A 12,903-nucleotide genomic window follows, 5' to 3' on the forward strand; every position below is an offset into this window, starting at 1 on the left:
GTACACCTGTGAGCATGGACGCGCTTGTTTTTAAAAGGTTCCTTCATGTAATGATCTGCTAGAGGGTGTGGGGGGGCCACAGCCCCGTCCACCAGGACATGAAGCAGGTATGGAGGAGATTAAAACTCCAGACATCCAGAGGCCCCCAGAACACAAGAGACCAAGGAAGACCAACAGAGGGGCAGCCGCGCCACTGTCCCAGAAAGAGCTGAGGAGAGTCCCAGATGAGGGGTCACTCAGCAGCCGCGGAGCAGAAGCCAGGGGGGGTTGCAGTGACGTGCCCGTGAGCTCCGCCGGCAGCCAGCTGTGCCTGAGTGACCGAGCCCCAGGCCGAGAGGCCAGGGGCACCCCACCTCCGAAGTGGCCCGAGCGAGCCCCAGGCTCCAGGCCCCGACAAGCGGCCGCCAAGGAGTGAGCCGGTGTGTACCTGGACGCCCATCCCCAGACACAAAGACCCACCAACGCACCGATGTCTGAGGGAGTCAGTGAATGTATTCCTAATCTAAAACTGCAATTGGAGATAATGGATTTCGATAGTGGTTATCAGTTTCGACTGTTTAGCCCGGCTATCTGCTTCAGGCTCACATGTCACGTGACACCAAGGCACATGCACAAACGGATCCCTGTGAGTGCCTCCCACACCAATCTGAGATGTTATTCAATGATATGGTCATAAACATCTTACACATAAAAATCTATAAGAACATAAAATTCAACACACTCTGCGTTTGTTTATTTACAGTGTGATGCCAACAGATTAGAATTCTGAAACTGGAATTATTTATACATTAAATTGCTGTCCTACAGACTAACAAAGGAATCACTTTATTAGGCTCGAAATCACTTCAGAGCAAAGTGATTTTAATTTTACTGATTGAATAGGGATCCTCTGTGTCTTCTGTGTTCTACTAGCTTGCAATACCAGCATTGTAAAAGAGACTTGGCACCAGATTACATAAAATATATAAAAAATAAATAGACATTTTCTGCATCACCAAACTAATACATACAAATTCTAGCAATGCAGGCACAGTTTGCATTGCTGTAAAATTGCAGCTGGGCTTCATTCTTTATGTTAGTAACTTACATCTTAACAAGGTGCACAAATAAAACATATAGCCCCAGCAGATAATCCAAATTTATATCACACTTATTATATGCCATAAATGAAAAAAAACTTCTAGATGAGCCAAAACTCAGAACATAACCTTATTCTGACCAAGTTATGTGTTCAGCATACGTTACCATCGTGATTTATCCAGGCAGAAATAAAATAATTTTTGTAACACAGAAAATTATTGACTTTAAGATCAACACCTTGCTTTGTAGCAGAGCCCTCACACCAAAAGACAGCCTGTGTAGAGTAGGATGACTGAATTAATCAGCACAGAGCTAAATGTCATGTCACATTGTGACCTTATTGTTGTTTAAAGCTACCAGTTGTATAAAGATCAATAATTTTTTCACAGATTTCGTAGGTTTGCGTGCATCAACAGGCTCAGTTTGTTTTTGTTTCTAGCTTTTCCTCGTTTTAAAACTGCATTTTACGAAAAGTTGTTTGAAGGTCGTGGAGCAGGAAAGACCAGATTAGATCAGCTAAGTAGGTCAGGTGGGAGTGACCTGTTTGATTGGTATGGTTTGGCTAAACAACAGAGTTGATCAAATCTAGTGGCAAATCGCAGAGCAGCCATATAAAAAATGTTTATTTTGCCAAACAACTTGCCTTCTGAGTCTATAGTGAATTCTAAAATAACTAAATAAATAATTGTGATTAGCCATTTTGCCTAAACATGGTTAAATCTGGAGATTATGGTCTAAGGAGCTTGGAAAGAAAGTGACTCATCCAGGATCATTTTCTTATAAAGCCAAATGGCCTATTGGCCGTGCACCTCACCACATACACCAAGGTGTGGAAAAAGGCGTGGGTCATTCTCAGCAGAGGTTTTGGTTGAAACCATTGTGAAACCTTGGAGGTTCTCAGTCATCTAGGTCAGATTGTTCTGCCACTATCTTTAACTCTTGTGAAATAAAAAAAATAAACCCACAAACACACAAGTGTGTTGCTTCACAAGTCCAGCAAATGTCCTTTAAGGTGCTTTTAACATGATTTGAGGACGTGAGATCTGTCAAGCACAACAAATGCTGCGCGAGACATCTCTTACTCCCTCTTGTGGTCTTTTCTGAAAATAGCCACAAAAAACATCTTGACGCATGCTCAATCATCCAGGTAAGTACATCTCCACAAGTTGGTTGTGTTCATCTGAATGTTTTCTCCCACTGAAAACGCTACGTCCAGATGAACAGAATCAACTTTTGGAGAGTCACAAAAAACATTTCTGTGTTTGGTAACATCACTTCTAACAACTTAAAACCATTTCATTATAATCTTGTTACGGTCAATTACAGAACATACAGAAAAATCATCAACACTTTGAAAATAATTACCCTTTATTGAGGATTTCAGAACAGCTGCAAGTGTTTTATTTATTCTTTGTCATCAGCTGAAAAAAATAGTTTGGTTAGGAATGTGAAAACTGCTTCTACTTTAACAAACAACCAGGTGAGAGTTTAATAATTTCAGAGTAATTATGTTGCCATTTGTAGCACATGCGTAAAAGCCACATTCACTTTTATTGTGTGGAATGTAAAAATATTGAGATTGGGTACATTCAAACTAAACAGATATTAATCAAGTAGAACAGAGCACTGAGTCACTTCAGTGGGAGCCACACCAGCACTGTCTCCACTCTTTCACTCACCAAAGCTTGAAATGAACAGAAGACCTGTTACATCTTAAACTGATATGGATTCAGATGGAAAATGTTTCTGACTTAGAGGGAAGTTACTTGTCAGCTCAGCATGTAGTTAGATGGCGGCCGGATGGTCGATGTAGTGAAGATGTTAAGTTGATACTGAGCCGTTGTACAGAAAGAGTCCACATCCACGTTCTTCCCTTTCCCAAAAATCCTTCCACTCATGTTATTTCTTCCAGCTGTCAGTTTCTTTAGTGGAGCAGTGTTAACAATCAAGAAGTTAACACTACTCCTCTCAAAAACCACAAAGTAGTTATACAAATCAGGGATGTGCGCATGAACTGCTAAGAAAAACAGACACTACACAACAAAAACATCAGTTTTTCCACTTTCCATCAAGTAGTGGCGTTTGTGCCAAAATACAACTCAATTTAAAAAAAAAAAAAAAAAAAAAAGAAACAAACAAGGAAACACAGCTTTGACAAAAATAATCCACATGATCTCTACGTGAAAAGGCTTTTTTAACCGTTTGACCTCTTCTCTCTGTCTCTCCATCCCCTGTGCTGTAAGAAGTCTGTGCGCTCTGCAGCGCCTCACTCGTACTCCGCGATCAGCACCATCATGCCAACTCCGAACAGCAGGGCAAGAATTTCCATTAGAGACTGGCCGAAACTGGAGCGGCCCGCCAGCAGCTCTGGGAGTACCGTCACTGTGGCGATGTAAACGAACCCGCCAGCCGTGAAGGGCAGGATCCAGGCGGTGGCAGCGGCACCCACACCTTCAGCCAACAGCGAGCAAGCTGTCCCAGCCAGAGCTCCCAGAGCGGTCAGCAGCTGTAGACACATGGCCTGCAGGCAAGGAGGGAGAAGACAATGCTTCATTAATTTTCTATAGTTTTATATATATTTTTAAAAATCTTTTAAAGAGAACCAGAATATTTTGGTCCCCATTTTAATCCAGTATATAAATGTCTATTTTTGCACCACATACTAGGTAATCTGCACTAAAAATAAATATATATATATATATATATATATATATATATATATATATATATATATATATATATATATTTAATTACTATTGAAAAAATAAATTTTCTATTTTAAAGCTAAAACCAGAGATAGGAGTTTATTCAAATCTTACAATTAGCTTTAAATATGTTGCATATATTCCAAGAGTACAGCTGTCATACTGTGCATATATCAAAGGCTTTTATTGTGAAAGAAAGGTGCAAGAGGAAGCTTGTTTTGCATGTGTGGACCAAAGCAGCTTCCCTGTACATATCAGCAAAGAGCACAGCAGCATCACACAGTCAGGGTGAATTTGTACCAAAAATATTTGTTTGGCTTGTTTACTACTTTTTGTCCTTATCTGTACTCTAATTTTAATACCTGTACAGTACTCTGCTTTGGTAACTATTGTCCATGATGTAAATATGTAAAAATTGTGTGTTTCTGTTCCGTGTCTTGTTCTGTTTGTGTATGTGGTTTGTTTTTTTTACTGCTGATACAACCAAATTTACCCTTGTGTGACAATTGAAGGATTCGTCTAGTCTCTCTATTTTCAGCACCACTATGGAGTTTTACAGTTTCACTCAGTTAAAAGTGCGCTGAGAACTGTACACAGAAATCCAAGGACTTTTTGGCCTCTATACCAAAATTCAAGAGTTTCATGGTTCAAAAGCACAGTTGCCAGTCAGACCACAGCAGGTTTTCCACTGTGTTTTATGGGGAAGGTGGAGCAGTGGCTTTACATATTTAATGACTGTGGATGCTGTTTGGGTTGTCATTTAGAGACTAAACTGACCACGAGACAAGATGTGTCAGTATGTGGGTGGATAACCATTTCCTGGTGAACACGCTTTACAGTTTAATTAGAAAACTGCATGTAGACAGGCTGTCTTTGTTTGAATAGTTCTTATTAATTCCTCCTTGTATGTAGTTGTTGTTTGCTGCTTGTTTATACTTTGTTAAGTATACTGACAAGTGTGTGTACACTGTGTCAACGACTTTGAGACTTTTTGCAGCTTTTTCATATTTGGTGGTTACCTTCCTCTTGGTGCAGCCAGACTGGACGAGGATGGCAAAGTCTCCGATCTCATGTGGGACCTCATGAAGCAGGATGGTGATGGTGGTGACGGTGCCCACAGCTGGACCAACCAGGAATGAAGCTCCAATTGCCAAACCATCAGTGAAATTATGTGTGAAGTCAGCTGCCAGGTTTAGGTAACCAGACACCTTGATATCTGCATTAGTGGAAGGAACAGTAAAGACCCGAAGAATATGTAAAGTGTTTAGTGGCTCATGGATTGATGCAAACAATGAGCTTTTTATGTTTCACGATTCCCACAAAAAAAAACATAAATAAGAACAACCCAAGAAAAATGTGAACATTCTTTCCTCTGACACGCACATTAAAAACTTGATTCCAAACAGATTTTGAAAGACCAAGAAAACATGTTTGCAGCTTGGTTCTGTTTTGTGTTACACACAGCTGATCTCTGAAGCTAAGCAGGGTCGGGCCTGGTTGGTACTTGAATGGGAGACTGCCTGGTACCAGTCTGTTCACCATCTCACATGTGAACATGTTCTGTTTTATCCTCAACTGCACATTTTTGCAGATTCCAGACAATCAAGAATCCAACCTCTGCGCCACGTTAATTCTATCCCAGTTCCATCTGAAGTGGGAATTTGGAAATTCAGAGTTCGCCAAAGGGGATTTTCCCCCTTAAAAAGTCAGAGCAGCCATACCACAACCCAACTTTACAATCCAAGATGGCAGCAATGGGAATAAACAGTAGAAAATGTCATTTTTACTACCACTATTGTGTAGTTATGACTCGTAAAAATAAGCCACACACAGGCTGACGCACACAGTGACCAAGCTCTATCAGTGAACGTCCTGCAGCAGCATTTTTAAGAAGCTCAAAGAAGTGTGGGTGTGTGCAGGTTCAAATTCTGTTTGAAATCAGTTGCTTCAGCACAGAAACTACACTTCAGTGCTTCACCTGTACTCTTTTTCTCCTCTTTCTTTGATGGTTTCTGATCTTTGCTTTCTTTCTTCTCCTTCTTCTTCTTTTCTTTTTCCTCCTCTCCATCACTGTCCTTCTCTTTGGTAGCAACTGAAAAAGCCACACAGAACAAAGTTCAAAACACCTACAGAGAATATAGCTGGGAAATCTAGTGAACATGCAGTTTTACAAAAAACTTCTGAACTGAAAACAGCAACAAAATAACATTTACTATATGCAGGAATCTGGTTTTGTACACAACTGATCTTTCAGGGCAATTTAAAGGAGCTTGATCAAAAGAAGAGTTTCCTCCAGCGTACCGTGAGAGTGTCCATGGGAGTGTCCGTGGCCATGTCCTCCCTTCAGCAGACGCACAAATTTTTCCACCACTAGGAAAGCGATGATCCCACCGAGAACCCAAAGACCCACAGACATCATATGACCGTGGGCCGCTCCTATACAGGTAGGGAATAGGGAGCACTGCTTCATGAGCTCTGCTTGGCTTTAGAAACGTTTTCTTTTAAAATCACCGGCAAATAACCAGACAACACACAGGCAACATTAAAAAAAGGAAATCCCATTAATGCATACCGTGAGAGTGGCCGTGGTCATGCGACTCTTCAGTTGCATGCGAGTGTCCATGATCCCCATCTCCGTGATGTGAGTGGGGCTCTGTGCAAAACAAATATGACACGAGGAGACGTCAGAAAGACAAAGTGAGGATCGTGCTGCTCTGTTTTTCTCTCTCAGCTGTTTAACAAATCTAAAAGTTAAAACCAACAGAGACACCGAGCTGCTCATTTTACCATCACAGGCAATTATGGCTTTGACAGGAGTGCCAAAGCTGTAAAGGCACCAGTATACCCTCCGCATGGGTCGCGTAGCACGCCGCCGCAACATCATCACGCAGTCACTTCTATTTAGCCGTTGCAGTATTCTCCTGAACGACAGGTGTCGCCACTTTGACAATAACACCACGTAAGTGCTGATACAGGAAGAGAAGAAGTCAAAACCAGACGCAAAGACTTTGCCCGACTACAACCTTTTCCACAAAGTGTCATATTTTCTAACTGTTGCAACATCTCTCGCTGTATATATGTGTTTACTTTTTCAGTGCCCGACGTGCAAAATCACTGGACTGAATATCACTGTAATCAATTAAAAACTATTGTCTCTGTCATACGATCTTTGTAATTAACGTGAGCATATTTGAAACACTTTATAAATACTTAAAATCTTCACTTACATAAACTTACAGTAAAAAAAAAAAGAAAAGAAAAAGGAAATGAGAATGGAACTCGTACTCACCCAGAGCATGTGGTATGAGGTGGAGGAAGGCGTCACCCAGCAATCCACCAGATGCGAAGCTCAGCAGCACTTTGAGCAGATTCTGGTGCTGGTCGCTGTTGGACTGAACTGGGATCAGAAACAGGATGAGGAAGGGAGCTGCACTAATGAGCAGAGTGGCTCCGACAGCCTGCAGACAAAGATGAAGGAGGGAGTTTAAATTTCAAATGCTTTGTATTCATGTGAAAGATAATCCTTAACTCACTAAAGAAGAAACATGAAGGAAAATATATAAACTAGGAGAGGAAAAAAAAGGAAAGGATACAAATATAATATAAAATATAAGGATAAAATATAATATTCTGAGGTTTTCGGATCGGTCAGCACAGAGCTGATGACTGGAAAACAAAACTAAAGAGCTTCTGGCTCACACAGATACAGCACCAAGGAGCCATTTGGATGCCGACTATAACTCCAACTTTGTTCTTCAGTAGTAACAATGCACCACTGCAAGGCTGTGAGTCATTCAGGGAACAGACAGCACATTCAAGTTCCTCAAAATAAGAAACAAACGAGAGCCAGGGAAACTCTTTAGAGAAGATACAGATAAAGGCACACAATAAGTTGCATACAGATATCACCCAGTTGCGCAAAACTCCACAATTCAATTTGTTATGAGATCACAACGAGTCTGATTTTGTCTCAAGAATCCTGCTGCTTTGCTGCACAACTATAACTTCAAAAGAATGTAAACCATGATCAACAGCTTGCAATAACAGACCTCTCACTACAAACTAAGGCTTTAAAAAGCAATTTCATTTATGAAGCCTTTGCTGCTTGGAGGCTTATGAGCAGTGTTGGGTAAGTTACTTTAAATTAGTAACTTAGTTACATTACTAGTTACTTCTATCAAAAGTAACTCAGTTACTTCAAGTTACTCGTTACTTTCAAAGTAACTAGTTACTAGGGAAAGTAACTTTGGTTTTACTCAGAATTCTCTTGTTAATGTGTTGCTTCCATAACTTTGCCAGTCTTCTAGCTTGCTTACTTGCCACAAGTGCACTGTGCCACCTACCAATAGAAAGGAAAAGATAATGTGCATATTTCCACGAGAGAAATCCCACACCTGGACCGTCATTGACCGCCGCCATGATTCTAGCCTACGTCACAGCGTCATGTGCGCTTTTTACATCCAACACAAAAACTGCAGTCGTGGTGCTTTCGATTGTACTCAGAACTCGGAAATTCTGCCTTCTGAATAGGAAGATGTAGGCAACACCAGACTGCAGATGAGCTGCATACAGGGCTGGACTGGGACAAAAAATTGGCCTGGGCATTTTGACTAGAGACTGGCCCACCATTATAGGAAAAATCATAAAGCCTTTGAATGAAAACAAACGCTGTTGTGACAGTGATTTACACTGTTCTGATGGTATATATGTATCAATCTATCAATCGTTTGTTGTAAGATTCAGATGATTATTTAATAAAAGCGAGACATTTTAAATGAGAATAAGAAAGAAAAGTATTTCTTTGTGCCCCCCTCTCCCTGTTAATGCCCTACCTGGCCCCCTGGCAACACTTTGCTAGATCCGCCCCTGCACAGTTACCAGCTGTCAGCTACTTAGAAAAGGAACCTGGTGTTATTTGTCTCTCAGAAACAGTTCATAACTTCCCTTCAACTCATTCATGTCACCTAAAAGGTAAACCTGTTTCTCCATCACCTGTTCAGCTCTGATGATTCAGTAAGGACATCTCCTGGTTTCATCTTCATGTTTCCCTCTCACCACATATACAAACCGACATCATGACCAGCAGCTTTTTTGCAGCTGTGGCTCCAGCAAACATCAGCTGATAGTAGAAATTAATACTGAATAAATTCTAACAACAGCTGATCAAGCTTAAACGTGCTGCTGTTGTTTTTATTGCGACATTTCCTGGTTTCCTCTTTCTGGCGCAAAGTGGGTGATAAACAAACAAGACAGCAAAGACGATCAGCTGATCATTGATCAGTTTCATGATTGAAGTAGAAACAGGAGAGGGAGGGGGGAGAATGAGAGGAGAAGAGGCAGCTGCAGCGTCATGACAGAATAAATCCAGCTTTGTGTCTTTTTCCATTCTAGCTGAATTACGGGACAAACTGTTCCTTTTTACCTCAATACAAAACGCATGATATTTTCTCTGAATACCAGACGATTCTGTTTTTTACAGGACGGTTGGCAACTCTAATAATTAACCTTATGAACAAAATAAAGTTCAACATCATTAACTTCATAGCACCCACCCAGCTGTATAGAAACTCAGTCATGCTAGCTAGTAGGCAGTAGGAAAAAAGTCAGAATAACGAAAATAAACTCCACCTAAACTTGGTTTATATCTGACCCAGAGAGACTGCAGGTCATAACTTCTTACCTGAAGTTCAGTTCACACTCGGACCGGCGGCCACCTCGGGTCTCTCTTCCTTCTGCGTCCCTTTTCTCTCCTCCACCTGCTGGCCTCCACCACTTGCTAATGTTACTGAATCTGTGGAAGCTCCGCGATGCCACCACACGAAGTAACGAGTAACGACCCTATCTAAATCCCAGTAACGAGTAACGCGTTCCTGATTTTGGCATAATAACTAGTTACCGTGCTCGTTACCACAATAATAACGTAGTTACTGTAACGCGTTACTTAATAACGCGTTAGTCCCAACACTGCTTATGAGACAGACGTTTCTTGTCTTCATGCTTTATAGAGTTTTACTGAGATGTGAACATTGTATCAACATACTGAAATCATCAGCAGGAAAAACAGGTTTATGCCACTATGATTAATTTGTCTTCAAACCCAACTGCTGAACCTAAACAAGCAGTCACTCACCTGTGTCCAGAGCTCCACCATGTTCCTCTTCTCTTTGCCTGCCTCCCTCTTTGTCCTCTCCCCTCCGTGTGAGTGCTCGTGTCCACCTCCCTCCTTGTGTACTCGAACAACATTCTCATGATGAGCATGATCATGTCCGTGATCGTGGCCGTGATCATGAGAGTGGCCATGGCCGTGTCCGTGATCGTGCCCGTGTCCGTGCCCGTGTCCGTGATCGTGGCCGTGTCCGTGATCGTGCCCGTGTCCGTGATCGTGCCCGTGTCCGTGATCGTGCTCCTCTTCCTGCAGGTTGGCCTCAGCGCTCCACTTGCTTGCTCCATGGAACATCTTCACCTGAGAGCCATGGGAGTGCCCATGGTGGTCGTCCTCGCCGTGTGAGTGGCCATGGTGGTGGTGATGGTGGCCGTGGGTATGTCCATGGTCACCATGGGAATGGCTGTGAGCAGTGGCTAAATGGGATGCTAACAACAGTACTGCAGATGTTGCCAATGTCAATGCCAGCAGACGTAAACAGCCCATATTAAAACCCTGGGATGTAGAGAAAGGAGAAGAAGACATCTAATAAATAAAAACCCAGCAGCATCAAAACTGAAGCCAAAGTGAGGGTGAAGAAACAGACTCTAAGTTTAAACTGTCCAACCAAATGACATTAAGGAAATCTTTAAAGGTTTGATGCAAAATTAACTATGAAATTCCCTTCTGTGGACAGTTTCCACATCCTTAACAACAGAGGGTCAATCTGTTTGTAACACTGCAGTTTAATTTTCTTCAGGCTTAAGATTAAGGCTGCTGACAGACAGGGAAATGCAGCTGATCAGGGTCGGGTGGACCACACTTTGAGTCACTGAACTGGACCTCATGACTCTGTTTGTGTTGTTATTGCCTTATTGAACAACTGTCAATGAAATTGTAATACTTTACTAGTCTCATCTATATTAAGCAGTTTAAAAATGCAGCTTGGTAACCAAGCTAGCATCAGCTGATAACTACCACCTTCTACTCCAAATATAGTAACTTCCTGCTCCTTTAACAAGAAGAATCCAAGACCAATGGGTGATGCAATAATGGTTATGTTCCTCATTTATATACAGTTATGGCTGTAACTCAGAGGGCATGTTTACATCTACACTCAAAGCTTCTCAGTTAGTCTCAGGCCGTCTTTGTAGAGCCTATGACGTAACCTGTGTAAGTTGCTGAACTTTACTGGCATTTATGCTTGTGCCTGGTGCATTATGTGTTAATTTCTTTGTGGTCATGTCCTGATGTTTTATATATGGTGGTTTGTTAGAACCAGATACAATGTTGGGACTTCTTTCCCTCCTGGGTGCCCACCCTTTGTTTTGATCATTTCTTGCAAACATATTTGTGTTAAGCTTTTTTCACTTCTTTATACATTCCCTTTTGTTTCACCAGTCTCTCCCCAGGAATTTGCTGACATTTGTGAGTCTTTATATTGATGCTATGATTATTTTATTCCTTATAGTAAGATGATGACTGTTATTCTCTTACTGACAAATTCAAAAACTGAGGCGAAAAATTAGATGAAGGAATTGACTGTACTCAACAGGACAGTTAAAACAGTTGTGCGCTGCGTAGAGCCGATGTGTAGTTAGGTGCATGTTTGGTTATGTTGTAGGTTATAGCATAGGGTTCAGAGGGGTTTGTGGTTATGACGTAGGTTTCCTGCTGAAGCACAAATCCCCAGTCACTCTTTGTTGCACTGTCTACGCATGTACAGACAGTGCAACAAGTTATTGAGCATAGTCCTCAATGTTATCTTTATTTAATCAGTAAACATCTAGCCATATTTTAGGATCACGTTCTGTTCATGGTGAGTTTAAAAATCACAAGAAGAACAGAGTATGAGTCAGAATCAATCTTTGGCCCTAACAGTTTGTGTGACATCCAAGGTATTTCAAGAGGAAATTAGAAACTACGCATGTACAGACAGTGCAACAAGTTACTGCAGAAACGAGCACTTTCTTTAAATGCAGGATTCGAGCTATTCGCCAAGATATGAGACGTCAAAAAAATAAGCCTTAATAAGCCTAACCTATTAGTATATGACTACGTATGTCATTCCGTGCGTCTTAGGACGCATTTCCAGTAAGAAATGGGATCCGCACCAAATGTGGCGATTGATCAGTGAACTGATCAAGATAACAGCGAATTATCCTTAATACATCAGAGTTTGCATGAAGCCGTTGCAACTGTCCACTGCTGTGGCTCCAGACTGAAGCTCTTCAAATTAAAAAGCAAACTTTGTAGCTTGTGTTTTTTGTGCTTTTAGCTGGTTTGCTTTGATATAATACTGTAATACATCGCTGCATGTGTATGTATGTGCACCAGCATCTGCTGATGTGTGCTTGCAGCCGTATAATTTTAGCTGTGACGATACAATGAAGTGAAGGTAATCTGACTTTGATTGAGCTAGCTTTGTCTTCTCTTGTGATTGTTTATTTGCTCACTGTTTGGTGGGTGAACGTGGATAATCCCTGTGGAGAGCATCAACTTTAATCTCAAAGTAAACAGCAAAAGCCGCTCAAAGAGGACCACTGACCGCAGGTTTCAATTAGCTGTTAGGAAAGTCTGCTAGCTGGCTAGCTAGCTAGTTACTAAACTTGCTAGCATGTTGCTGCAGCAGAAGCAACATGTCTGAATGCAACATAACAGAAAAATATAAAGATTAAAATCTTACCAGATCGTGCCAGATATCACCGAGTGTCGGCCACTTGATAACTTGATCTGTCCTGGGCTCAGAACTACCAATATTTCTGCCTACGTTGATGATGCTGGTGGCTGAGAATAAGACGTGGCATTTACTCAACTAAACTAAACGAAACCTCGCGGGAACGCGTTCCATTCAAAGTCTACCTCCGCCTTTCGTGGTGCTTTTGAGACACCTTTTTACTCACTACTTAGATTCAATTATATTTTATTGCCTTTTTAAAGCATTATAGTGGCATATTAAAACGTTTAACTCAAAAT

At 41.4% G+C, this 12,903-nt stretch overlaps 1 protein-coding gene across 1 annotated transcript; it reads right to left on the reverse strand.

The window, feature by feature from the left end:
- Positions 1–2,427: 2,427 nt before the first annotated feature.
- slc39a7 (solute carrier family 39 member 7) lies at positions 2,428–12,833 on the reverse strand. Its single transcript, XM_085263031.1, has 8 exons — positions 12,614–12,833; positions 9,916–10,443; positions 7,075–7,243; positions 6,358–6,438; positions 6,087–6,221; positions 5,764–5,877; positions 4,805–5,001; positions 2,428–3,601 (listed from the first exon to the last, which is right to left on the reverse strand). The coding sequence occupies exons 2-8, from the start codon at positions 10,432–10,434 to the stop codon at positions 3,347–3,349; spliced, it is 1,470 nt and encodes a 489-aa protein (XP_085119157.1). The 5' UTR covers positions 10,435–10,443; positions 12,614–12,833; the 3' UTR covers positions 2,428–3,346.
- Between the last annotated feature and the right edge of the window lie 70 nt (positions 12,834–12,903).

Source organism: Mchenga conophoros, linkage group LG22 (assembly GCF_057382185.1).
Source record: "Mchenga conophoros isolate Kocher_MC1m ecotype Shallow Benthic linkage group LG22, M_conophoros_male_GT1.1, whole genome shotgun sequence".
In the NCBI taxonomy this organism is placed as follows: Eukaryota; Metazoa; Chordata; class Actinopteri; order Cichliformes; family Cichlidae; genus Mchenga; species Mchenga conophoros.